At 40.5% G+C, this 26,203-nt stretch overlaps 1 protein-coding gene across 4 annotated transcripts in view; it reads left to right on the forward strand.

Moving 5' to 3' along the window:
• Positions 1-24,470, forward strand: part of AOX1 (aldehyde oxidase 1) — an 81,323-nt gene extending 56,853 nt beyond the window's left edge. Inside the window, exons 27-34 of one of the 4 annotated variants that reach the window (XM_086719236.1) lie at positions 222-296; positions 1,049-1,101; positions 3,017-3,131; positions 6,676-6,741; positions 6,854-7,042; positions 10,406-10,573; positions 21,487-21,562; positions 24,121-24,470. In XM_086719236.1, the coding sequence (XP_086575362.1) occupies positions 222-296; positions 1,049-1,101; positions 3,017-3,131; positions 6,676-6,741; positions 6,854-7,042; positions 10,406-10,573; positions 21,487-21,540 (720 nt within the window). In that variant the 3' untranslated portion in view covers positions 21,541-21,562; positions 24,121-24,470. Of the gene's footprint in view, positions 1-221; positions 297-1,048; positions 1,102-3,016; positions 3,132-6,675; positions 6,742-6,853; positions 7,043-10,405; positions 10,574-21,486; positions 21,563-24,120 lie in introns of those variants that run through there. The other 3 variants (XM_086719237.1, XR_015255433.1, XM_086719238.1) reach the window with 3 other exon arrangements.
• The last annotated feature ends 1,733 nt before the right edge of the window (positions 24,471-26,203 follow it).

Below are 26,203 nucleotides of genomic sequence, written 5' to 3' on the forward strand. Positions count from 1 at the left end.
ACAGGAAGTGAACCAGGGAAGTTTTTTAAAAACCTGCAATAACTGATACCCTCCTCAAGGTCAGAGACTGTGTTGTTATTGTCTCTGTGTTCCCAATGTATCAGTATCAAGCGCTCCATAAACACTCACTGACCTAATCAATTATCGATTACTATTCTTCCACACAAATCCTAACCATTGGGCTCTTCTCTAATGAGAATGCACTTCTTTACCCTTTCAAGAATGCATGTCAGATCCTTCTGAAACGCCTTGAGCCCATCATTAAGAAAAATCCAGGAGGTACATGGGAGGACTGGGTAAGTGTTCCACTCTGTTTGTTACTACAAATGAGAAAGCAGTCCTAACCAGTGCTGAGAGCATCGTGGCAGTGTACAACTGCACCACACAGAGTTTTTCTGGGCGTGGATTTCTGCAAAAGGGCAGGATCGCAAAAGGTTGAGACAGCTGCTCCATGCTGTATACCAGGTATGTGTGAGAGAGCACACAGGGAACAGCATCACTGAGGGGAGGAATGGAAATACATGAAGAATACCCAGCAGGCCTTACCCACTCTGCTTAAATAAGAAAAGGAAAAGACCAAGCCTTCCTAAGCCACCAAAAAAAGAAAAAGGTGTTTTAAATGGGAAGGAAGAAAACTAAAAGGCCTAATTGCTATTAAACATGTCTCAAAGGAAATGACTCACCTAATCCAACTTTACAACATCCTTTCTCTTATCTCATCGGAACACTTATCCCACACTTACACGCACACTTAACTAAAGTTCTAACATTTAGAACTTTATCCCAAAATACTTTGGGAACTAAGCCCCTACATCATGGATGTGTGGCAGGATTCTGCCTTATTTAGTTCAGACATTTCAACTCAATCAGAAGGAAATTGTTAATGTACCAGCTAAGGGGGAAAAAAAATATTACAATGTGTTCCTTTACTGGTAACAAAACACCAGCAACAATTACCAGATGTCAATTTTGATATAGGGAATACCTTCATTTTCACCTATCAGATGATGTATTTATTTTATTCTGACTAAATATGCCCATTCTTCAGATAGAAGCTGCTTTTGAACAAAGAATCAGTCTTTCAGCCACTGGATACTTCAGGTAAAAATTACAATAATGTCTGGACTTAGCTGAGAAAATATAAGGTAACTCAATTGTTCTGGGCCTTAGTTCCCTTATTTGTAAAGTAAGTTTTTATTATGTGATCATTGAGGTCCCTTCTCAGTCTAAAACTGATTTTATGTAAGCCTTTGAACTATATCCAAAGAAATATTAAATAATAAAAATACCCTTATTGGGTAAAAAACATTTTTTAGGGGCACCTGGGTGGCTCAGTTGGTTGAGTGTCTGACTTTGGCTCAGGTCATGATCTGGTGGTCTATGAGTTCGAACCCTGCATCAGGCTCTGTGCTGACAGCTGCGAGCCTGGACCCTGCTTTGGATTCTGTCTCCCTCTCTCTCTACCCCTCCCCCACTTGCGCTCTTGTGTGTGTGTGCTCTCTCTCTTCCTCTCAAAAATAAATAAATATCTAAAAATTTTTTTTTAATTTTTTAACAAGACTTAGAACATCTAATCATTATTTACTATTCACTGTTGGATAGTAAAAAAATATCATTGGAAATAACTTCCAACTCAATTTTATAAACCGTCCCTCCTTTACCATAAAAGCTTTCTGTTTGAAGCTCCTCTCTTTGTACAGTGTCTGTCAGTGGAAGGCCCTCAGTCAATTCATGTTAATTGAGTGAAACACAAAGAGGAGAACTGATGGTCAAATTCAGGAAGTGTATGACAGCAGTTTTACAATGTAGTGAAACAAACCACCAAACTAAACACACACATGCACAGAGACAGAGAACAGTCAAGAAATTTCTCATGAAAAAGGAAGGAAGGAGGCAGGTAATAGCCCAGCCCAGTGCCCTGCACATGAGTTCTAAATTTCTGAGTTCCGTTACCCAAGAAGAGAGCAAGTCAGCCATCTAGCTGGGTACATCTTCCATTGTACATTAATGCATTGAATCACATGCCCTTTTTTACCAGCTCTGAATTACCATCAATTCCCCAGTGAGTTTGGTTACCATAGTCTAGAGGGTTCCTTTGGGAATGCTGATAAAATCAGTTGAGGTTCTCAATCCACAGAGCTAAAAGCTCAAACTCTACACTGTGAATACAGACACACTGGGAGGTCGGACCAAAACAGCCTGTTGGATTCTTTCTTTTTGGCTTCTTAACTGAAACACAAAGGGTATCCTTTTTAAATGGAGGCACGTGACAGTGCTGCTATAATTAGCTAGGTTGCAAATACAAGTAGCAGTTTAAATGAGTTTAAAAAGCAGTTGAGTGGTACCTGGGTGGTTCAGCCAGTTAAGTGTCCGACTCTTGATTTTGGCTCAGATCGTGATCTCACAGTTTCTGGGATCAAGCCCTGTGTTGGGCTCTGTGCTGACAGCACAGAACCTGCTTGGAATTCTCTCTCTGCCCCTTCCCTGCTTGTGCTCTCTCTCTTTCTCTCAAAATAAATAAATAAACTTAAAAAAAAAAACCTTAAAAAGCAGTTGAAGTATCAGTAAGATGAAATGCTATCATAAAACTTTAATAACTTTTTTGTTTTGGTTTGGTTTTTTGTTTTGTTTTCATTTGGAAAGTACTTTAAATTCGTAGAAGAGTTGCAAATATAGTAGAAGGAATACTATATATCCTTTCTATCCAGAAGTACCTACTGTAATTTGTCACATTTGCTTTATCATTTCCCCCCTCCCTCTTTCTCTTTGTATATTGTTATTTCTGATCCATTTGAGAGCAAGTTGCATCACTATGACCCTTTGCGTCTAAATACTTGAGTGTAGACTCTGCACATTCTTTCTCCACTGCTGTGGCCCCTCTGGTTCCTTCTCGTCAGACATGCAGTCATTGAGCTGGACACTTTAAAACTTAAATAACTTTTAAAATGAGTCAACATTGTTTGCAACCTCACTGCTATCACCGCCCCAAGCTGGTGGGCTTTATTTCTTCCATCAGGGGATACAAGGCCGACATGGACTGGGAGAAGGGAGAAGGAGACCCTTTTCCATACTATGTCTATGGAGCAGCCTGTTCTGAGGTTGAAATTGACTGCCTGACAGGCGCTCACAAGGTAAACCAAATATAACTTTCCTCTTGGCAAATTAAACCAACAACAACAACAACAAAATTATGTTGCACATTAAATAGCCCAATTTCATTATGTACTACTTGTACAATAAGAACAGTATTTTTTTTTTCAATTCCTTGGGAATATCTAGAGATCCAGGCTTATTCTGAATTTTCACTTAAAAAGAAGTAGTCAAAAGGAATTGCTCCTAACAGTGGTTGGTAGTTGCCAGAGGTGGGGGGTGGGGGTGGGGGGATGAAGAGAGAAAAGGGGGTCAAAAGGCACAAACTTCCAGTTATAAAAGAATTAAGTCATGGGGGATAAGTACAAAATGGTAACTATAGTTAATAATACTGTATTGCATATTTGAAAGTTGCTTAGAGACTAGATCTTCAAAGTCCTCATCACAAGAAAATAAAATTTAACTATGTATGGTGGTAGAAGTTAACTAGACTTATTGTGATGGTCATTTTGATATATATACAAATATCAAATCATATTGTATACCTGAAACTAATATAATGTTGTATGTCAATTATACCTCAATAAAAAATTAATTTAATTAAAAAAAATTTTAAAGCAGTAGTCAAAAACAGAATTGTTCATGACAGCCTCAAGTGCATTGTTTTTTATTCCATTTCATACAACAAAGTTGCTTTTCAAAGTTTTTCTAAAAAAACTGGAGGTAAGATTCTGTTCCTAAAGGTCAATTTATCTAATCTGAAGGAATAGGTAATTTAATAAATTGCCTTCAGTAAATATTTGAGAGCAGATAGCACTGTGATGTTTCTCTAAAGTCAGTTATCCCAAAGGTACTACTGTCCCTAACAAAAAAGATTGGGGGGGCTGGGGAGATGAGGTCTGAAAATAATTGTTGTGCTTGCTACTTAATTGAGCGTCCTTCTGGAATCAGGGAGTCACATGTAATCAAAAGTTAACAACTTCCACCATAAAAGGTAAACCTATGAATATACTCCAGGTATCATTCTCGGAATAGAGAGATTACAGAAACCTTAAAGAGAATATAGTATATCCAAAGTATGGAAATTGTTAGGAAATCTACAGAATGGACCAATGACACATCTAAATTCCATACACAGATTATTCCAACATCATCTTGAACCATTTTACCTGAAACTAGAAATGGTCAGTTTATGTAAAATAAGAAGGAAATTGGAAATATTGACTTGCAAATCTTATCAAAATGCCTTTTATTGCCCCATTGCTGGTAAATTTGTCCATCACTTAGATTTTATATAAATTATACAGAAAAGACGGTAAATGAAGGGATGTCTGGAGAGCACTTGCCCTCACATTCCACTCAGGTTCCTCCTTAGGATACATTATGTCCCCATTTTCATTCTAGATCATTGTGAGGAAGTAAACTCATGAAATCAGGATCATAGATTGCTTATATAATTATTTTAAAAGTATATTTCCTAATGTCTTTCACATAATGGCACACATAGATAATGATAATATTTGCCAGCACACTTTTGCAAACAAGGAAACCATGGTGGCAGGTGACCAACCTGAAAATCCTGGCCCAGACCCCTGCAAAAGTCCAAGTGTCAGTGTCTTGACATACCTGTAACCCATTCAAGACTCCATACTCAGAGAAAAGCTGTTTTTAGAAATCAACTAGTTTAGAAATCAACCAGATTTGTTGCTAGCAAATAAAAATATAGGATGCCTGATTAAACAACAAATAAATTTCTGGTACAAATATGTTCAATGCAGAGTTGGGGACATACCTATTTTATCTGGAAATTCTATCAGAGGGCTTTGGTATAAATCCCTAAAGAAAGAAATCTCATGGGGGTCTTCCAGAATTTATGGAACCAGAACAGTGAAAATTTGGTTGTCCCTATGGCTTCCTTATTACTGGTTAAGGTCCAGTCATTTTGGTATTACTTCAATCCCTTAAAATAGCTTATTCCTTGAAGAGGCAAAATTTCTTTTAATTAAAGGGAAATCAGAGAAATTAAATGACAGGCCTACTGCTGCCAGTTATTTGTGGTTGCTGAATCCAAACACCTGCCAGTCACAGGCCCACCCTGAGGTGTGTCCAACGTCCTGCCCTAGCTGTTGAGAATGAACATAGGAGGTTGTCTGAGAGGTCAACATTTGAGTCAAAAGAGAGCTGCTGATCCAAAAAGCTAGATAGAAGGTAGCCCAGCTAGTGTGCCTCCACAGAGAATGATGATATTGTCAGAACAAGCATGGGATGTGAGGGCAGAAGGAAAGCCCAAAGGTATTCCTGGATAGACCACAGGCACCTAGGGGTTTTCTGTGGCTGGCTCCTTAACAACCTATCTACACATGCTTGTTCCAAAACATAAGGGCCAAATCATTGTGATGTTTCTCATCCAATTCTCATCCGTTCTTATCCAACGAAGTAGATAAGCAAAGTCAAAGATATTCTCAACATTTTCCCATAATATGGTCCAATATCTTTCAAATCTCTAATTTCAAACATGCCACTATGGCTACATGATTTCTTCAGTAAAATGGCAATCATCTACATCAGGGCACCTGGGTGGCTCAATCAGTTAAGCATCTGACTCTTGATTTCAGCTCAGGTCATCATCTCACTGTGAGTTCAAGCCCTGGGTTGGGCTCTGCACTGATCACATGGAGTCTTCTTGGGATTCTGTCTCCCCCTCTCTCTCTGTCTCTCAAAAATAAACTTTAAAAAAAAACTATCTACATCAAATCATCATGAGGACTAGATGAGCTCATGAATTGTATAAGGACAACAAATCCAGGGGCGCCTGGGTGGATCAGTCGGTTGAGCGTCCGACTTCAGCTCAGATTATGATCTTGCGGTCTGTGAGTTAGAGCCCCGCATCAGGCTCTGTGCTGACAGCTCAGAGCCTGGAGCCTATTTCAGATTCTGTGTCTCCCTCTCTCTCTGCCCCTCCCCCACTCATTCTCTGTCTCTCTCTGTGTCAAAAATAAATAAACATTAAAAAAAAAAAAAAAGAACAAATCCAGGTTTAGAATCAGAAGAACAACCAGGCTCAATTATTTACTAAGTGACACTCAAAGGCACTAACATACCATGGACTTTGGAGTCACTTAAGAGAGGTCAAAATCAGGGGTGCCTGGGTGGCTCAGTCGGTTAAGCGTCCAACTTCAGCTCAGGTCATGATCTCACAGTCCGTGAGTTCGAGCCCTTTGTCAGGCTCTGTGCTGACCACTCAGAGCCTGGAGCCTGCTTGGGATTCTGTGTCTCCCTCTCTCTCTGCCCCTCCCCTGCTCATGCTCTGTCTCTCTCAGTCTCAAAAATAAATAAAAACATTTAAAAAAATTAAAGAAAGAAGTTTGACATAAAAAAAAGAGAAGTCAAAATAGAAAGATCTTCTGGGGTCATTGCCAGTCGTAGCACTAAAATTGAAGAATTTGGCAGATTTCTTACCACCTCTAATATTAATGAGGTTCAGTGCAGTGTTAATTAACCAATAGGAGTTCTGGATACCATTTAAATAAACCTTCATGTAATATTTTTAAGTTGTTGTGATGAGGTAATTTTAATTTTTGGCAGAAAATCAGAACGGACATCATCATGGATGCATGTTGCAGCCTAAATCCTGCCATTGATATTGGGCAGGTAGGTACTGGCCCACTTAGATAGCTGCCACTTCCTGAAAGCCACTGTGGGATAGGTAAAGGCCTTCTAAGAAACATACAGTATCACAGAGCTTGACATTTTCCCCTTTCAGGTTGAAGGTTCCTTTATTCAGGGAATGGGCCTTTATACCACTGAAGAGCTAAAATATTCCCCAGAAGGTGTTCTGTACTCTCGAGGCCCAGATGAATATAAAATTCCAACCATCACTGACGTCCCAGAGGAGTTCAATGTCTCCTTGTTGCCATCATCACAAACCCCATTAACCATCTATTCATCCAAGGTAAGCACCCAAACCTACTACTATGCAATGCAGGTAGCATGGTAAATGAAGCAGGTGGAAAAAATAAAGAATACATGTCAACCTGTATCAGAACCAAATCATAATAGACTGTTAGAATTTGGAGGTGAATCACCTAGAGAAAAGTGAGATTCAGAGAGGATAAATGATCTCTGTCCAATGGCCATCCTCGGCTAGAGATTTTATTTATTAATATCCTCTTTCACTGGAAACTCTAAATTTCCAGGTGAAAAGCTCTGATTTGATGGAATATTTTCACTTAAGAAACTTAAGACTACTCAAGCAACAACAGATGTTGGCGAGGATACAGAGAAAGAGGATCTCTTTTGCATTGTTGGTGGGAATTCAAGGTGGTGCAGCCACTCTGGAAAACAGTATGAAGGTTCCTCAAAAAACTAAAAATAGAACTACCCTATGACCGAGCAATTGCACTAGTAGGCATTTATCCAAGGGATACAGGTGTGCTATTTTGAAGGGACACATGCACCCCCATGTTTACAGCAGCAGTATCAACAATAGCCTAAGTATGGAAAGAGCCCAAATGTCCATCGATGGATGAATGGATAAAGAAAATGTGGTGTGGTGTGTATATATATATATATATATATATATATATATATATATACACACAGTGGAGTATTACTCGGCAATCAAAAAGAATGAAATCTTGCCATTTGCAACTACATGATTGGAAATGGAGGTATTATGCTAAGTGAAATTAGTCAGAGAAAGACAAAAATCATATGACTTCACTCATATGAGGACTTTAAGAGACAAAACAGATGAGCATAAGGGAAGGGAAACAAAAATAATATAAAAACAGGGAGGAGGACAAAACAGAAGAGACTCAAAAATATGGAGAACAAACTGAGGGTTACAGGAGGGGTTGTGGGAGGGGGGGGATGGGCTAAATGGGTAAGGGGCACTAGGGAATCTACTCTTGAAATCATTGTTGTACTATATGCTAACTAATTTGGATGTAAATTTTTAAAAAAATAAAAAATAAAACAACTTAAAATTAAAAAGAAAAGCAACCTCAACTGAAAAAAAAAAAAAAAAGAAAAGAAAAGAAACTTAACTAAAATCTTAGGAAGCATGGCAGCATGGGAAGAATCCTGGACTGAGGTCTCAGTGGAGCTGAGTTTTCACCCCAGCCTCACCAGCTCCCTATGATGGTAGACAAATCACTCCCCTCTTGGGAGCTCAGGGTCCTCATCCATACGCAGAAATGGATATAGGACAGTAGTTTCAAATGGTCCCCAGGATACATTTGACAATGTCTGGAGATGGACCAGCATCTGGAGGGAGGAGATGTCACTGCTCTGGGTAGAGAGGCCAGAGATGCCGCTAAACAGCCTTCAATGTACAAGACAGCCCCCACAACAAAGAATTATCTAGCCCAAAATGTCAATAGTGTCAGGAACCAAAGACACGAACCCTTAGTAACTGCTAAAGTTGTGGAACTGCAAATCAAAATAAAGGTCAGCATTTATTTGCACTGCTGTATGCAGATTACATGAAAATCATCTCAGAGTTGAAATTTCCTTTAGGTTTGAGATGTATTGTCAAGGGGCGCCTGGGTGGCGCAGTCGGTTAAGCGTCCGACTTCAGCCAGGTCACGATCTTGCAGTCCGTGAGTTCGAGCCCCGCGTCGGGCTCTGGGTGGATGGCTCAGAGCCTGGAGCCTGTTTCCGATTCTGTGTCTCCCTCTCTCTCTGCCCCTCCCCCGTTCATGCTCTGTCTCTCTCTGTCCCAAAAATAAATAAAAACGTTGAAAAAAAAAAAAAAAGAAAGAGATGTATTGTCAAAATTTTCTTTCAGGGTGTCTGGGTGGCTCAGTCTATTGAGCTACTGACTTCGGCTCAGGTCATGATCTAACAGTTCAGTTTGTGGGTTCGAGCCCTCCACTGGGCTCTATGTTAACAGCTCAGAGCCTAGAGCCTGGTTTGGATTCTGTGTCTCCCTCTCTCTGACCCTCCCCAACTCACACTCTGTCTCTCTCTCTCTTTCTCTTTCTCAAAAATAAACATTAAAAAAAATTTTTTTTTAATTTTCTTTCAAGTCTTTCAGGAAACTTCTTACTAGGGGTGACAAATTGATATAAGAGAAAACGAGTCCACATATATCTGCTGGAATTTTATCATTTCCAAACTGGAGCCCACTTTCATCCCAGGAACTTCCTCTAGTGTGTGATGATGACACTTGGGTGGGGGGGTGCATGTTTGAAACGAAGGGCAATCAGCAGCACCCTTGGATTCTCATCAGGCTGGAAATCACTCAAAGAGGAAAAGGCAAAAGGAAGCTCAGAGCCCACAGAGAGCAGCTTTCAGATCCTAAGAGCAATAGGACAGGCAGGATGCTTGAGTCCTGTGGTTGTGGCCAGCCACTCTTACACAGACCCTCAGGAAAATCAGGGGTTTACAGGGGCCCTATGGAAGGTGCTGTGTAATAACAGGGACCTACCAAGTACCGCTGGGTGCTTTTGCACTTGCTGAACTTCACAGCACCCTGTAAGGTAGATACCATTGCCTGAATTTCACCAATAAAGAAACAGAGGCTGGAGAGAGAATCTCACCCATAAAAACAGAGGGAGTAAGGGCCAGGATTCAAACTTAATATCTAGGGCTGCAGACTGGAGGGCCACTGACTGAATCTATGCTGCAGATGTGTTTTCTGTGACCTACAGTGCTTTTAAGTATCAGGGAATTGTACATTAAAATAAGAACATCTAAATTCTCTTGAAAAATTGGATGATCTGGTAATTTTGGCTACATTCTTAGAAGGCATAAATTAGCTAGAACTGAAAAACAGCTGCCCCTTGAGACAGGACCTGGGGGTATCTCTACTTCACCATGATTCCCGCTTTTCCTTACTGTCCTTCAACTACTCACAGTACCCCCTTTATATTACCTGACTATTCCTTGTGGATGATAGGCTTTCAACCCTTTATCTGGTACCAAAGTCTATACTCATAGAGTACCCTACCCTCCCTGATTCTGCAGACATAATGAGGCATTTTTTCTCTCTGCTCATGACATTGGCTATTTATTGTGCTTCCCTAAATAGGGTAACCCCCCCTTTCCTGTAGACACATTCCTTTCCTATAGAACAAATATTCAACCTAGACAGTATTACAGATATGGGAAGCTCAGGTGATACTGGGATTTTTAAGAGTATTCAAGTTTCATTCAGTCAATAAATCAGTGAACAAACATTTATTGAGAATTATTGTGAGTGAGACACTTGCTCAGAGTTGGGGACACAATGGAGAATAAAGATCTGGGCCCTGAAATATAGTTTGTAATCTACTATAGAAGGTTCTAAAACAAATGTGCTTTCTTGCAGGGCCTGGGGGAGTCCGGGATGTTCTTGGGGTCATCTGTGTTCTTTGCCATCACTGATGCTGTGGCTGCAGCATGCAAAGAAAGAGACATAGTCGAGGACTTCATAGTGAAGAGTCCAGCAACCCCGGAACAAGTTCGAATGGCCTGTGCAGATCGGTTCACAGAGATGGTAAGGAATTATTGTTTACTTTCCTAAAAGGTGATTTTTCTATCTCTTGCTTCTTAGACCAGTAAGGTAAAAATTCATAACCTAATCTGATCAAATTATAAGGTCAAATTATAAAATATAAGATGATAGGGGCACCTCGGGTGGCTCAGTAGGTTGGGCATCCCACTTCGTCTCAGGTCATGATCTCACTGCTCATGAGTTCGAGCCCCATGTCGGGCTCTATGCTGACACCTCAGAGCCTGAAGCCTGCTTCAGATTCTGTCTCTGTCTCTCTGCCCTACCCCTATTCGTGCTCTGTCTCTCTCTCAAATATAAATAAAAAACATTTAAAATTTTTTTAATAAAATATAAGATGATAAAAAGAAATCACACAAATACCTTTTGTATATGTAGCAATTTAAAAATTTTAAAAAGCACATCCCTATCTGTTATTTAATTTGATTTTCTCAGCAATCCTGAAGTAGAGTAATTTATCATGCTTTGGAAACTAATAGCTGGGCACCAGATGGCTCAGTTGGTTAAGCATCAGACTCTTGATTTTGGCTTAGGTCATAATCTCATGCTTCATGGGATTGAGCCCCACATCAGGCTCTGCACTGACAGCATGGAGCCTTCTTGGGATTCTCTCTCTCCCTCTCTCTCTGCTTCTTCCCTGCTCTCTCTCTGTCTCAAAAATAAAATAAATATAAGAAAAGAATTATTAAAAAAAGAAAACAAAACAAAAACTAATAGCTAAATATTAAACAACTAATGATTTCATCAAGCTGTTATATTTCCTCCCTCTATCCTATCTAATCTATCCTACTCTTCAAGAAAACTAAACATAAAAATAAGCCATGTGTCATGTAGCTATATTTGATAACACACTCTCCATGCTCCCTATACAAACACAGGGTACACAGTCTAGCTTTCATTTAGAAATAACATGATCTTGGAGCATCTGAGTGCCAACTGAGTGGCTCAGTTGGTTAAGCATCTAACTCTTGATTTCAGCTCAGGTCATGATATCACAGTTTGTGAGATCAAGTCCCACATCCATGCTGGCAGCACAGAGCCTACTTGAGATTCTCTCTCTCTCTCTCTCTCTCTCTCTCTCTCAATAAATAAATAAATAAACACTAAAAGAAAATGAAAAGAAATAACAGCGGCTGCTTTTCCACTTCATTCCATTTTATAACAATGCCACCCAGCCCAGGAGAGGGAAGACTGGGGAGCTACCTGCTAGATGCAGCCTGCTGCAAGGCCAGCCTGCTGAATGTTGCAGCTACACAACCCCAGTGAGGTCACTGAGTCCACCTTGCCCATCTCCTCATATCATCCTAATATAAATAGTAATAGTAGTTGGCATTGATTGGGCACCATACTAAATATTTCACATTAGTGAAATATCTCATTAGTCAAACTCTATCAGGTAATTAGTATTATTTTTTTCATTTTACTATTGAGGAAACTGAGGTATGGTCATTTGCCCAAGGTCAAGATTCAAACCCAGACTGTCTTGCTCCAGCATAATATATTGCTTCTTAGAGAGAAAAGAACTGATTCTCTACCTCTTAAAAGAAATTTGTATTTTTTCATATCTATATTAAAGGAAGCCCAAGGGCACCTGGGTGGCTCAGTCAGTTGGGCGTCGGACTTTGGCTCAGGTCATGATCTCGCGGTTCCTGAGTTTGAGCCCCACATTGGGCTCTGTGCTGACAGCTCAGGGCTTAGAGCCTGCTTCCAATTCTGTGTCTCCACCTCTCTCTGCCCCTCCCCCGCTCACACTGTCTCTGTCTCCCTTAAAATAAATAAATAAATAAAACTTAAAAAAAAAAAAACTTTCTCCATTCTCACCTCCAGACCCCCTCCCTTCAGCTGTACACCAACAGAAAAAGAATAACCAAAAGCCAGCCTTGAGTGGGGCCTCCCAAGGGAAGCAGAGAGGAGGAAGTCCTGACTCTTGGTGTAACAAAGAGGACCAGAAACACATAAAATATAGATTCATCTGCTACTTCCGGTCACAGGAAATGGCAATACTCCTCTATCTGTATTGTACCACAAAGCAGGTACCAGACATTGTTCTGGGTGCTGGGAATTCAGAAGTGAATGAAACAGAGGGCAGTCTCTACATTTGTGGAGCTTACTTGCTAGAGACCCTAAGTCCACCTCACATCTCTCCAGCCTAGGTCAAAGCAGCTTCATTGCTGACTTCACAGTACCCAGTGCAGCCAAAAATTTGTGTTGTGACAAATATGATCATGTCACTCTAGCATATACACAGGTAAAAAGGTTCCCATTGCTCTTAGGATAAAGATATAACTTTTTAACTTGCCCCGCCAAGCCTACAAACCTGCAAATTCCCCTATGGCTGGCCTCACCCACTTCTCCAGTTATGCATGGCACCCTACCCTGCCTTCTCTCTCCACACTTGCCATCTTCTGTCTGTTCCTCATATCAAGGACAGAGGCTTCCACCAAGCTCTCTCCTCTGCTTGAAACCATCTTCTTCCTTTTCCTCACCTGGCTAATCCCTACTTACCTTTCATATTTTAATCAAATTCAAGAAATTAATTCAATACTTTCCTTTTTGCATATTTTGAGGTACCAGGAGTATACTGGTGAATGAGATTCACTGGTATCTGCTCTCAAGTTGTTTATGGTGTAGCAGGGGAGGAAGACAAACAACTACTGTGAATTATAAGTACTTAGCTGACTCTGGATGATGCCTGTTCATCAATAGAACAAAACTTTACTAATTTAGCCTTAACCTTTTCTTAAAGTCAAAGAGGTCAAATTTGGCCCCAGCTCTGATCATTCATCATGCAATCATTCATTCATTTTTCCATGCACCAGACACTGCTGGGGAACTAAAGAAACAGTGAGCCAGTCAATCTCTGCCCACATGGAGCTCACATTCACACAATACAATCTCAGGTGGTGAGAAATACTCTGAAGCAAAATAGAAAAATAGGGGGCTATAATGTGATGGAAAGATTATTTTAGATTATTTTTGATGGTCTATTGGAGAAATTTTCTCTAGGACATTGACCTTTGAGCTGAGGAAGGAGCAAGCATAAAGCTGGTAATGGTATGTTCCAGACAGAGAATAGTTAGTGCAAAGGCCCTGTGGCAGTTTCATTAGATTCAAAGTAAAATGGGACCAAGTAGCCCTCAAAAATGGCCTTACCGGGGCGCCTGGGTGGCTCAGTCGGTTAAGCGGCCGACTTCGGCTCAAGTCATGATCTCGCGGTCCGTGAGCTCGAGCCCCGCGTCGGGCTCTGTGCTGACCACTCAGAGCCTGGAGCCTGTTTCATATTCTGTGTCTCCCTCTCTTTCTGATCCTCCCCCATTCATGCTCTGTCTCTCTCTGTCTCAAAAATAAATAAACGTTAAAAAAATTTAAAAAAAAAAAAATGGCCTTACCTTGGGGGCGCCTGGGTGGCTCAGTCAGTTAAGTGTACAACTCTTGATTTTGGCTCAGGTCATGATTCCACAGGCTCTGTGAAGGGCTCCTGAGAAGGAGCCCTGCATCAGGCTCTGTGCTGACAGTGTGGAGATTGCTTGGGATTTTCTCTCCTGTTCTCTCTTCCCCACCCCCACTTGCGCTTGTGTTCTTTCCCTCTCTCTCTCAAAATAAATAAACATAAAAAAATTTTTTTTAATGGCCTTACCTTGTAAGTCTCTGATATTCGTAGAAAAAAACTTTAACAGGCTGTTTGTTGTTCTTTCTGGCATAGAGATAACAAATAAAAACTTGTGGCCATACCACTTATCTTCACATCAGGAGGGTGAAACCTGAATGATCTTTGTTCCAGCTTCCCTGGCATCTAGCTTCTATCACAATCCAAGTCTCCATCTTCAGTTCTTTAGAAATTATGATTTATTCACACAATAAGCCTCCTAAAGTTCTCATAGCCTGGCTCCTCACACAGACCAGTCTCTTTAAAGCATCTTGAAACAAATCTGAGCCTGTATCAGATTTACCTTGAAACAAACTACAACATGCTATTTTAACTGAAATACAGTCAATCCTTGAACCACATAGGTTTGAACTGTGCAGATTCACTTATACCCAGATTTATTACAGTACAGCATGGTAAATGTATTTTCTCTTCCTTAAGATATTTTTTTTTTAAGTAGGCTTCCATGCCCAGTGTGGAGCCCATTGCGGGGCTCAAACTCACGACCCTAGATCAAGACCTGAGCTGAGATCAAGAGTCCAACACTTAACCAACTGAGCCACACAGGTGTCCCCTTAAGATTTTCTTACAACATTTTCTCTTCTTTATCTTACTTTATAATAAGAATATAGTATATGATACATATGTGCTAATCAGCTATGTTACAATAACATAGTTCATTTCAGTAAACAGTAGGCTAGTAGTACTTAAGTTTTTGGGAGTCAAAATTATAAGTGGATTTTCAATTTCACGGAGGGTTGCCACCCCTACCCCCATGTTGTTCAAGGATCAACTGCATAGGGGCGCCTGGGTGGTTCAATCAGTTAAGCATTCCACTTCTGCTCAGGTCATGATCTCACAGTCCACTGAGTTTGAGCCCCACATCGGGCTCTGTGCTGACAGCTCAGAGCATGGAGCCTGCTTCGGATTCTGTGTTTCCCTCTCTTCTCTCCCCTACTCATGCTTTGTCTCTCTCTCTCTCTCTCTCTCTCTCTTAAAATAAACATTAAAAAAAATTTTTAAAGGGTGAGCTGTATATAATGATTCACACTGGCATATAACACTGTACTATGCAAAAAAACAAAAACAAACATTTTTTGAGAAACAGATAATTAACACCCTTAGTATTTGGCCTTTGAATACTGTTGTCAAAACACAATTTGCTCTGACAAGTCGGAAGGTGAGAGGTTCAGAATTTCTCTGTACTAGAACATGCACTGGAGAGTCTAAAACCTCCTCTTTTAATAACCTCCTTATAACCATAAGGTAAATAACAGCCTGCCTATAACTATTTCTTAAACAGAAATGATGGTCAAACCCTCAGTACTTTTCCTTTGGAATTAAATAAAATAACGCATGTAAAAATATTATGTAAATATAAGTCACTCTGTAAATATTAAAGTGAAGTTTCCACCAAATACCCATAACTATTAATCACTTTCTTCAAAATATGCCTCTCCCAAAGGGCTTAAAAAGATTTCCACATTAAATCGAGTTGACCTGCTAAGGACAGCAAAAAACAACTCTTAAGACTACAGTCTCAGGGCGCCTGGGTGGCTCAGTCAGTTGAGTGTCCAATTCATGGTTTCAGCTCAGGTCATGATCTCATGGTTCATGGGATTGAGCCCCAAGTCTGGCTCTGCGCTGGTGGTGGGGAGCCAGCTTGGGATTCTCTCTCTCCCTCTCTCTCTGCCCCTTCCAGCTTTTGTGAGTGCACTCTGTCTCAAAATAAATAAATAAACTTAAAAAAAAAAAAAAAAAAAGACTAGCAGCCTCATTTTTGCAGATCATTAGTTTCAAGCTGCAACAAAAAGCAGGCAAAAAAATTCTATTTGAACAATCGTTTACTATATCAAAGGTTGTTTACATCTGTGTCTTTGGTTACTTTGATCAGAGCTGTTGATTGTGGTTTTTACCCATGTGCCCTTTCTTAGGTGGTTAACACTTGGTTACAACGGTGTTGCTGGTGGTAGTTTCTGCTCTGAGCCCAGCAGAGCAGCCTGGCTCGGCCATACATACCCAAAAATGTCATCTCTATGTATCTCTTTCTTGGTGATGGGAGAAAGGAAAATGTATTTCTTGGAAATGTGTTTTATACAGTCATTTAAAATTCCACAAGGGAAAAAAAAGGAAACTTCTTTTAAAGATACACAGAAAATACCTACATTTTCAAATTAGAACTTTTCCTTAGAAACAGTGATTTCACCTAAAAAAAAAAAATCTTTAGGATTCAGAGACATGAAGAGTTCCACAGTCTTAAAAATTAGAAAAATACTGCCTTGGTGGGGCACCTGGGTGGCTCAGTTGATTAAGCATCCAACTTCGGCCCAGGTCATGATCTCACATTTCGTGAGTTTGCCCATCAGGCTCTATGCTGATAGCTTGGAGCCTGGAGTCTGCTTTGGATTCTGTGTCTCCCTCTCTTTCTGCCCTTTCCCGCTTGCTCTCTCTCTCTCTCTCTCTCTCTCTCTCTCTCTCAAAACTAAATAAACATTTAAAAAAAGAAAGAAAGAAAGAAAAATACTTCCTTGGAGAATTTGACAGTAGGGCAAATACAAACACCTTGTTATCACTCACAGCAAAAAGTATTTATTAAAGTAACTACAAGGGGCACCTGGGTGGCTCAGTCAGTTAAGGGTCTGACTTCAGCTCAGGTCATGATCTCACGGTTTGTGGGTTTGAGCCCCACATCAGGCTGTGCGCTAACAGCTCAGAGCCTGGAGCCTGCTTCAGATTCTGTGTCTCCCTCTCTGTCTCTCTCTGCCACTCCCCTGCTTGTGCTCACTGTCTCTCTCTCAAAAATAAACATATATATATGTATGTATATATATATACACATATATATACATATATGTACATATACATATGTACATATGTATATATATACATATATATATACATACATATATATACATATATATATATATATATATATATATATATATGTATATAAAGTAACTACAAAAACATGGTGTGTGGGGGGCTGACCTAGCAGGAGGCCACATAAAGCAAATAAGCAGATTCAGTTTCCATCTCCTGGAAGCTAAAATCAGACCTTCAGCTTAGAAACAAGTTTGCAAACAGGTTTCAGTTCACCCGGCATTTGGAAGGGGCAGCTTCATAATGCTGACTCACAAGGAACACTTGCAGCCACCACAAGTGGTTGTGTCATGTGCTGGGCTGAGGCCTGGCTCTAGAGTATCTCCTTGAGAAGCAGTCCTTTCATTCTAGACCAGCGCCCAATTCCAGTGGCGACACCCATCCATGTTCTGTATGGTTGGCAGGTGTCCAGTTTCTGAAGGACTTTACCTTCCCTGCCGTGCAGACCCTAATGCAGCCTCCTCCCACCTACTCTCTTCCCTCCGCATTGCCACTGCCTTGCCACCCCCATGTTCCATTTTGCCTTCCTGCTTCGTTCACAGTTCTGGATGCCCAGACTCAGAGTTGGCAGCATTTTAATGGCACTTTTAAGTGCCACCTGTTAGTTCAGTAAAGGGAGCTGTCCCTGCCAGATGAAGGAGAGACACGTGAACGTTTCCTGTGCCGTGAAGCAGCCAGGTTTACCTACACTAGCGTGGGTTGGTTGGACCCCAAACACTAGTCCTCAACCCCACACCCTGTGCACTGCTTTGCATTTCTCTGAGCAGAGGGAGAGGTACTGGCAGTCCTACAAGATTGCATTCTGTTTCTTTATAGTTTTGGAACCTACCCCAATAACACGTAGAAACATGCATTCTGCACCCAGTTCTGCTGGAAGCTAAGCCACAGATCCTTGGCAAGGCCTTAAAAGCCACACACACACACACCTCAGTCCCACGGATTCTGAGATGGAGCACAGACACAAACTGCACGACTCAGGAAGTGACTCAGAGTGAAGTCTCCCATGGTGCCTTTGTCAGAATGCTGTCTATCATTCTGTCCCTGTGAGACACACAAACACACACACATACATACATGTACATGCACACACACACTCAGACAGGCACATGCTCTTTCATTCTTCATCACATTCTTCACCTCCCTGCCTCTCACACTGTCTTGGAAGAGGTTTCACCAGCACTTAATAGGCTGTGAAACTGGTTCCATGTTGAGCATGCTTGCCCCAGGGTGCAGGGACTGAATCTGTTCCCTGCAACGTTTGGTGACACTTCACAGAGTGGCCTTTCTTACTATGAAGGGGGATTACCTGACACGGTTACTGAATGTATGTTTTTGTACCTAAAAACCCTCCTACCTGGTCTCTGGAAGGTTACTCCTTTAGTTGAGAGAAGCAGGGGAAGGGAAGAGGTAGGGACAGCACCTAAAAAGGAACAGAGCAAAGCTGTTGAAAAGAGGGAATAACCAACGCAGAATGTGAAACAGGAAAAAAAGCAGCCACTTAACTAGCAACAGAAAGGAGTCACGATGTACCCTTTTAGCTTAGTGGTTAAGACATAGGCCCTGGAGTCAGAAGGATGTGGGTTAGAAGGCCAGCTCTACTTTTGATGATTTATTTAACTTCTCTGATCACTTGGTTTCCTTATCTATAAAATTGGGGGACAGGTATGTGAAGAGAATAATTTAGAATTACCTTCCAGGTTGTTGTAAGGATTGATTAAGATAACACATGGGGGGGTGCAAGGGTGGCTGAGTTGGTTACGTGTCTGACTCTTGATTTCAGCTCAGGTCATGATCTTCCAGTTGTGAGATGGAGCCCCAAGTTGGGGTCTGCGCTGGGTGTGGAGGCTGCTTAAGATTCTCTCTCTCCCTCCTCCCTCTCTCTGTCCCCCCCTTCACTCATGTGCTCTCTGTCTCTCTCTCTCAAAAAAAAAAAAAAAAAAAAAGATAACACATGAAAAGCATTTTGCAGTTGTCACACATAGTAAGTGGTCAATGCACACATTGATGGTGAGGATGATGATGGTGATGATAATGAAGAAGACTGAGTTAAAAGTCCACAAGACCACATTCAGATTCAATGATTCACTAGATGCACTCACAGAATTCAGGAAAGCTGGTATACTCATGGTTATGGTTTATTATGGTGAAAAGATAGAGGTTAACATCAGCAAAGGAAAAAGGAACATAGGGCAGAGTCCAGGAGAGACCAGGCACAAGCTTCCAGTTGTCTTCTCCCAGCGGAGTCACATAGACAACACCTAATTCTCCAGCAATGATGTATGAGAAGATACACAAGGTTTTTCCAACCAAAGAAGCTTACCTGAGCCTTGGTGTCAAGGGTTTTTATTAGAGATCAGTCGTGTAGGCGTAAGTTATCTGCATACTGATCTTAGTTACTCAGTGTCCAGCTCTTCCAGAGGTCAAATGATACCACATGACACAAGGCCCCAGGTAAACAAAGACATCTTATCAGGTGGGATTGCTAGGGCTTTGGTGTTACCTCCCAGGAGCTGGTCAGGAGCTAAAACTTTCTTTGAAATATGCAGGGTTTGGACTACCCAGGCCTGCTGACTTAATCCTTTACTGAACAATGATGATGATGAATTCCTGAACTGATGGCAAATATCTATTGTTACTAGACCTTGGACCAAAGAAATTGGGTCAGATAGATCTCAGAAGCAGAGACTTAATGAAAAGCAGAATCAGTCTTGATACTCATAGTGAAAATTGCCTTAATTATAGCTATAGAGAACCAACAGGGAGAAATAGAATAGAGAAGGAAAAGGATGAGGGCACCAAGCAAAAGAGAAGATAAAGGGAAGATCACCAAAAGCCAGGGAAGAGCAGCTTAAGTCCCATACCTGGGACCTTTGAAATAAAAAAAAGAAGAAGAAGAAGAAGAAGAAGAAGAAGAAGAAGAAGAAGAAGAAGAAGAAGAAGAAGAAGAAGGAAGGAGGTTAAGTCCTCACTCCAGGACCTAGGGAGTTGGTGAGACTCAAGAAGGCTGGGAATAACTACTGATCTGTGTTCCAAAGCAGAAGGGCACCCCAGAAGCCCAGGTCTGGTGAAAAGAATTGGAAGCAGGTTCTGGAAGAGACTAAAAATTCCATTCCCTTTAGCAGAGGAGCTGACCTGAAATCACCTCAGACCAGACTGAGGCGCTTTGTCCGATGTCTTGCCCTGCCCAGGTGCAACAGGCTGATTCTAAACAAGATAGCCACGCAACTCCCTGAGCCCCAGTTAAGTAAAGAATGCAGGGAGGCCCTTTGAGAACAGCAAACCTAGCCCGCCATTTACATTTCAATACAGATTAAGAACAAACAGAACAGAATTTGTAAGGATAACAGGTTACAGAGTTGAGGGTTTTTGTTCATTTTTGTTCTTTGTCTTCTTTTTGTATTTTTGTGAAAGAAATATTAGAAGAAAAGCTTTTTGGAATCTTCATAACTCTTCATTATTTATGGGAAGTTTGTTTTTTCTTTTAACACCTTTGTAATAAAAGTCAACTCTTCAAACAAAAACAGGACAACAGCAGAGGGAAGGAATATCTGCTTTCTGCCAGAGCTAAGGGAGTGAATTCCCAGCAGAGGAGACAGGAACTGAGGACCACAAGGAGGAAGATAAACAGGTCAAACTCTTGGGGGCTTGTAGCCGAGGATAGTAGAATGAGCCTGGGAGTTAATTAGCAAGGGCACTGAATCACACAAATCATTTGGCTAAAGGTGTAGACAGGGCTGTTCTCAAATCACTGCAGAGGAAACCAAGTCTGTAGGCTCCAGTGCAAGTAACTCAGCCTGCCCACTGTTCCCTTCCCACTGTCTTCCCCCAAACATTTTCACAAGATTTGGAATTCTCTTTGGGATTCACATCTGGGAAGCAAAGAAAATAGGTAACATCAAAGTGCCCTCTTAAAACAACATTTAAGGGGCGCCTGGGTGGCGCAGTCGGTTAAGCGTCCGACTTCAGCCAGGTCACGATCTCGCGGTCCGGGAGTTTGAGCCCCGTGTCAGGCTCTGGGCTGATGGCTCAGAGCCTGGAGCCTGTTTCCGATTCTGTGTCTCCCTCTCTCTCTGCCCCTCCCCCGTTCATGCTCTGTCTCTCTCTGTCCCAAAAATAAATAAACGTTGAAAGAAAAAAAAAAATTTAAAAAAAAAAAACAACATTTAAGTGTAGCAGAGATCACAACACCAAATCCCTGTCTCTTCAGAGTTATCACTTGAAAGGAATGGTACCGTCCCATTCCTCAGGAAAGTCCTGCCTCCTTCTGTCAGAAAATTTTTCAAAACCTAAGGATTTTCAAAACTTTGTTTTTCTCATGAAATATTGCAATGGCATTATGAACATTAAGTATCTAATTTGGTTTCTTTCTTAGATCCCAAGAGATGACCCTAAGACATTTAAACCCTGGTCTATCCCTATAGCCTAACACTGCTGTCATTTCCTAAAAGGTAAGATCATTAAGCTGAAATATAATTACTCAGAAAAAAAGGAAAAAAAAAAAAAAAAGATGAGCCAGTCCAGTAGCTTTTCCAACTGTGTTCTATGGAAATTTAGGATTGCACAAATGTATAAATCTAGTTTCATTTTTAAGCTTTATTCAACATTTTAATTTTTTAACATTAAACAATACATGGCTTTGGATGCTGACAAGGAAATTCAGGGTATTTTACCCAAGAAAAACATAGTACCAGCTTTTGTTTTCATTTTATTCATTTATCTTTTTAAAGATTTTATTTTTGAGTAATCTCTATACACAGCATGGGGTTGAACTCACGACCCCAAGAACAAGAGTCGCATGCTCCACTGACTGAGCCAGGCACCTGCACCAGTTTTTCTTTTCATTTTAAAATAAAATTTAAAACAAGAACGTTGTGGATTAAGATATTTTAAAGATCCTACTCCCTAATTCTTTTGAGAATCATATCTTGAGTACAAAGCACTACATTAAAATCTATTGCTTCCTGCATTTATAATTAACTAGTGCTATTTAAAAGAAGTATCTGGGGGCACCTGGGTGGCTCAGTCGGTTAAGGGTCTGACTCTTGATTTCAGCTCAGGTCATGATCTCATCATTCATGAGATTGAGCCCTGTGTCAGGCTCTGTGCTGGCAGTGTGGAGCCTGCTTGGGATTCTCTCTCTTCATTTCTCTCTGCCCCTCCCCTGCTCACTCTCTCTCTCTCTAAATAAATAAATAAACATTTTAAAAACTAAAAATAAAATAAAATAAAAGAGGTATCTAGCTGCATTTGTTGTGTTTAACTGCTACAGTTTTGTACTGCAGCTTAACACAAAACTCAGAGCACTGAAGACTTTGGAGGGTGGCCACCAAAAGTGCCTGGGAAATATCTGCTGACAAAAAGAAATTTTCATTGTTGGAAAACTAAACTGCTTTTCTGCACACTTACTGGGCAACATTAGAAAAAATGAAAGCAGAAGAGAACTACGTCATAGATTCAGAGAAAAAACATTTTCATCAAACTCTAATTTTCCAATTAAATGTCTAAAACAACCCATGCGTATTAACAGATATATGTTTAATTCCATTGTTACTTGTCACATAAGAACTTGCATGGATAGTTTTGCTAAATCAGACTAAATAATTGATGATATTTTTGTTTCTCCTTTCACAATAACAAAAATCAAAACAGCTAATGTTTTAAACTATATTTTAAATTATTATAAAATAGTAATGAAAGCACATATACCCATGTATAGAAGGCAGAATGTCTATCTAGTTCTTTATTCTCTCTCTCTCTACCTCTCTCTTTTCAAGTGTTAAAATTCAATGTGGACATGATGGCAAATTCACTCTAATCCCTATATAAAACAAGGTTTATAAAGTACTCAGCATCATGCCTGACACCGTACTCACTAAAGGAAAGCTACACATACACACTCAGATGTGCTAAATGCCAAATTTTATGGTTTTTAAAAAAAAAAAAATTTTAACGTTTATTTATTTTTGAGAGAGAGAGAGAGAGACAGAGCAGGGGAGTTGGCAGAGAGAGAGGGAGATGCGGAATCCAAAGCAGGCTCCAGGCTCTGAGCTGCAGCACAGAGCCCAATGCGGGGCTCCAACTCACAGTTTGTGAGATCATGACCTGAGCTGAAGTCGGACGTCCAACCGACTTAGCCACCCGGGCGCCCCAGCTAAATGCCAAATTTTAACAAATTGGAGACCGCCAATGAATGAACTGGATTGTCAAGTTTTTGTACAAATTTCAAAATAAAGACCATTCTCACAGTTCTAGAAAAATTTAAAAAACAAAAATCAAAACCAAACCATAAAAATCTCTTTTGCTACTTTGCCACTTACAACTATTTGTGTGTCAGAATTATCTCCATGCTGTGCAATTAAAATAAAATGCAGGGGCACCTGGGTGATTATAGGTTAAGTGTCTGACTCTTGGTTTTGGCCCAGTCATGATCTCATGGGTTCATGGGTTCGGGACCCCCATGGGGCTCTGCACTGACAGCATGGAGCCTACTTGGGATTCTCTCTCTGTGTCTCTCTGCCCTTCCCCTGCTCATGTGCTCGCACACACTCTCTCTCACACTCTCTCAAAATAAATAAATAAACTTAAAAAATAATAAAATGCAGATATAAATTGCATTCTGAGTCTTTAACTGTCAATCTTTACCTGCCATTTCAGGTTTTTGCATTCTTCAAAGTAGCATTATCGTTTTCACATATTTGCTATATAAGCAAGTGTTAAACATTGACATTCAATTTATACCACACTAAAATCATATATGGGTGGGTGTTTTCCCATAACATTTTCAACCTTTGCTAAAAATGTGTGAAAACCTTTGAGCTCATCCAGCTTCTTATAAATGAAGACATGGAGGACAAGGAAGAATAAGTAACTACCTAAACATACTTATTCATATCCGTAAAGCTTACCAATCCAAGTTTTCAACTACTTATTGTTTTCCTTGCATGCAAAAGCTGGGGGATTTGCACACTTTTATAATTACTCTCCTTTCTTTTTTTTTTTTTTCCAGGTGTTTCAGTTTTTCACAAGTGAAAAGATGGTTTGTTAATCCAAACTGATACACTGTTGTGGAAGAAAAGACAAATTTTAGAAACATTATTCAAGCCTGATTAGGCTAACAAGATAAATCATTATTTGCTTAGACATTTTAGCCTAGAGGTCACCAGATAAGCATTGCAATATCCACAGTAGCCAAGTTTAAGTTTGATTTGTTTGTGAAGACATCACGTAAATATTGCTCTAAAAGCAAATTTTTTTCTTTGTGTATGCCTCCAATCTAACTGGACTGACTAGTAATACAGGTTGTGATCCTAGAGTGGAAGACTTCTCAGTAAATAAACATGTGATTACTTTCCTCAAGGATGTGTTTGATTGGGTGGCCACAGGTAGGGACACCACAAGAGATCTACAATTTTGTTTTGTTCTTACTGTGGATTAGCTATGTGTCCATGTCTGGGCATTGGACAACAAAGGAGTTGTATTTTCCTCATGTAGATCAGCTATTCAACTGGTTAACATTCTTTTGGAATTTGGAGATAAAGGGCAATGTAAAAACATTTTCAATGTATCATAAAACCCTTTAATTTTTTTGTTTATAAAAAACACCCAATCTAGTATCAGTTTCAGAAATACTTCACTGCTCAACTTCCCATATTCTGAAGTAGGTAAACACGGAGCACAAGTTTAATTGTAATCACCCCGATGTTGTACTTTAGAATGCAGGATCCACCAAATTCCATTAATCTGAGTTTTGGAGGCCTTCAGAGGAGGAGAAACCGGAATATGAACTGGGCCTTATTTGACCAGAAAGTCTCTGTCAGCCAGAACTCATGTGATAAAGCTCTCCAAGCCATTGTCTACAGTGACTCCTGAAGTGACTGAGGTGAGGCTGGCTGAGAGTGCTGGGTGGCTTGGGAGTGAAGGCCAAGATCAGGATTGTCGTACAGCCTGCAGGAGGCTGTAGGTCACTGGAGGCAGTGAGTAAATCTGCTTGCAGGGACTGAGACACAACACAGCTGTCCACAGGCCTGTCCACAGGCCTCTATGCTGACTTTGGAGATTCCACTAGGCCACAGGAGCCTAAGGGAGGAAGTGGGACTGGAGCACAAAGAGAAAGGAGACAAGAACAGAAGGGTCATGGGCAGGAAAAAAAATTATGCAAGATTTTTGTGAGCAGAAGAGCTGGGGAACTTAGTGGGAGTAGCCAGGGCAAAGTGATTCAAAAGTTATTGAAAATAATAAGAAATGAGGGGCACCTGGGTGGCTAAGTCAGTTAAGAATCTGACTTCAGCTCAGGTCATGATCTCATGGCTTGTGAGTTCAAGCCCCACATCAGGCTCTGTGCTGACAGCTCAGAGCCTGGAGCCTGCTTCAGATTCTGTGTCTCCCTCTCTCTCTGCCCCTCCCTCACTCACACGCTATCTCTTGCTCTCTCTCAAAAATAAATAAACATTTAAAAAAAATTTTTAAAGAAGAAAGTAATAAGAAATGATAAATTTGTTTTATCATCTCTATCATTTTAAACAATGGTAAATATAATTCATATTTTGTAAAATTTGCTCTGTCAGGACTACGGATGGTTACTAGGTATTTATTTTCTATTTGCCACAGTTGAGAACTATGAAGGAATAAACATAAAGGGGTCTGCAGAAAAGTTATTTATGTGAGTTGATGCACTAAAATCTTAATTGCATGGATATCAATCAAATACTTTTTCAAAAAGGCATAGTTGAAACCACATACTTGAAATCAGTTCTTTGGGCTCAGTAAGTGTTGTTAAAGGATACTAAAGGTTTTAAATTAGTAATACATTCAAAAATATAAAAAGGTATACAGTACAAGGACTAACTCTCATACCATCCCCATCCAGCCAATTCTCACACAAGCACAAAATGTAACCACTTTTATTAGCTACTATTTTTTCCTTCAGGAATAGAAGGTCCCAGAATGCCCAGCCACTCTTGTCAAGATTAAAGTTACTCTCAGCTGGTTCCACACAGGGATGGGACATAATGACCAAACGTCAGGATCGTAGGGGAAGTCTAAGGTGTCAGGACAAGCACCTGGTTTCTACCTGGATTACACTGCTGGAC

Source organism: Puma concolor, chromosome C1 (assembly GCF_028749965.1).
Source record: "Puma concolor isolate L17-30 chromosome C1, mPumCon1.1.hap2, whole genome shotgun sequence".
NCBI classification, from domain to species: Eukaryota; Metazoa; Chordata; class Mammalia; order Carnivora; family Felidae; genus Puma; species Puma concolor.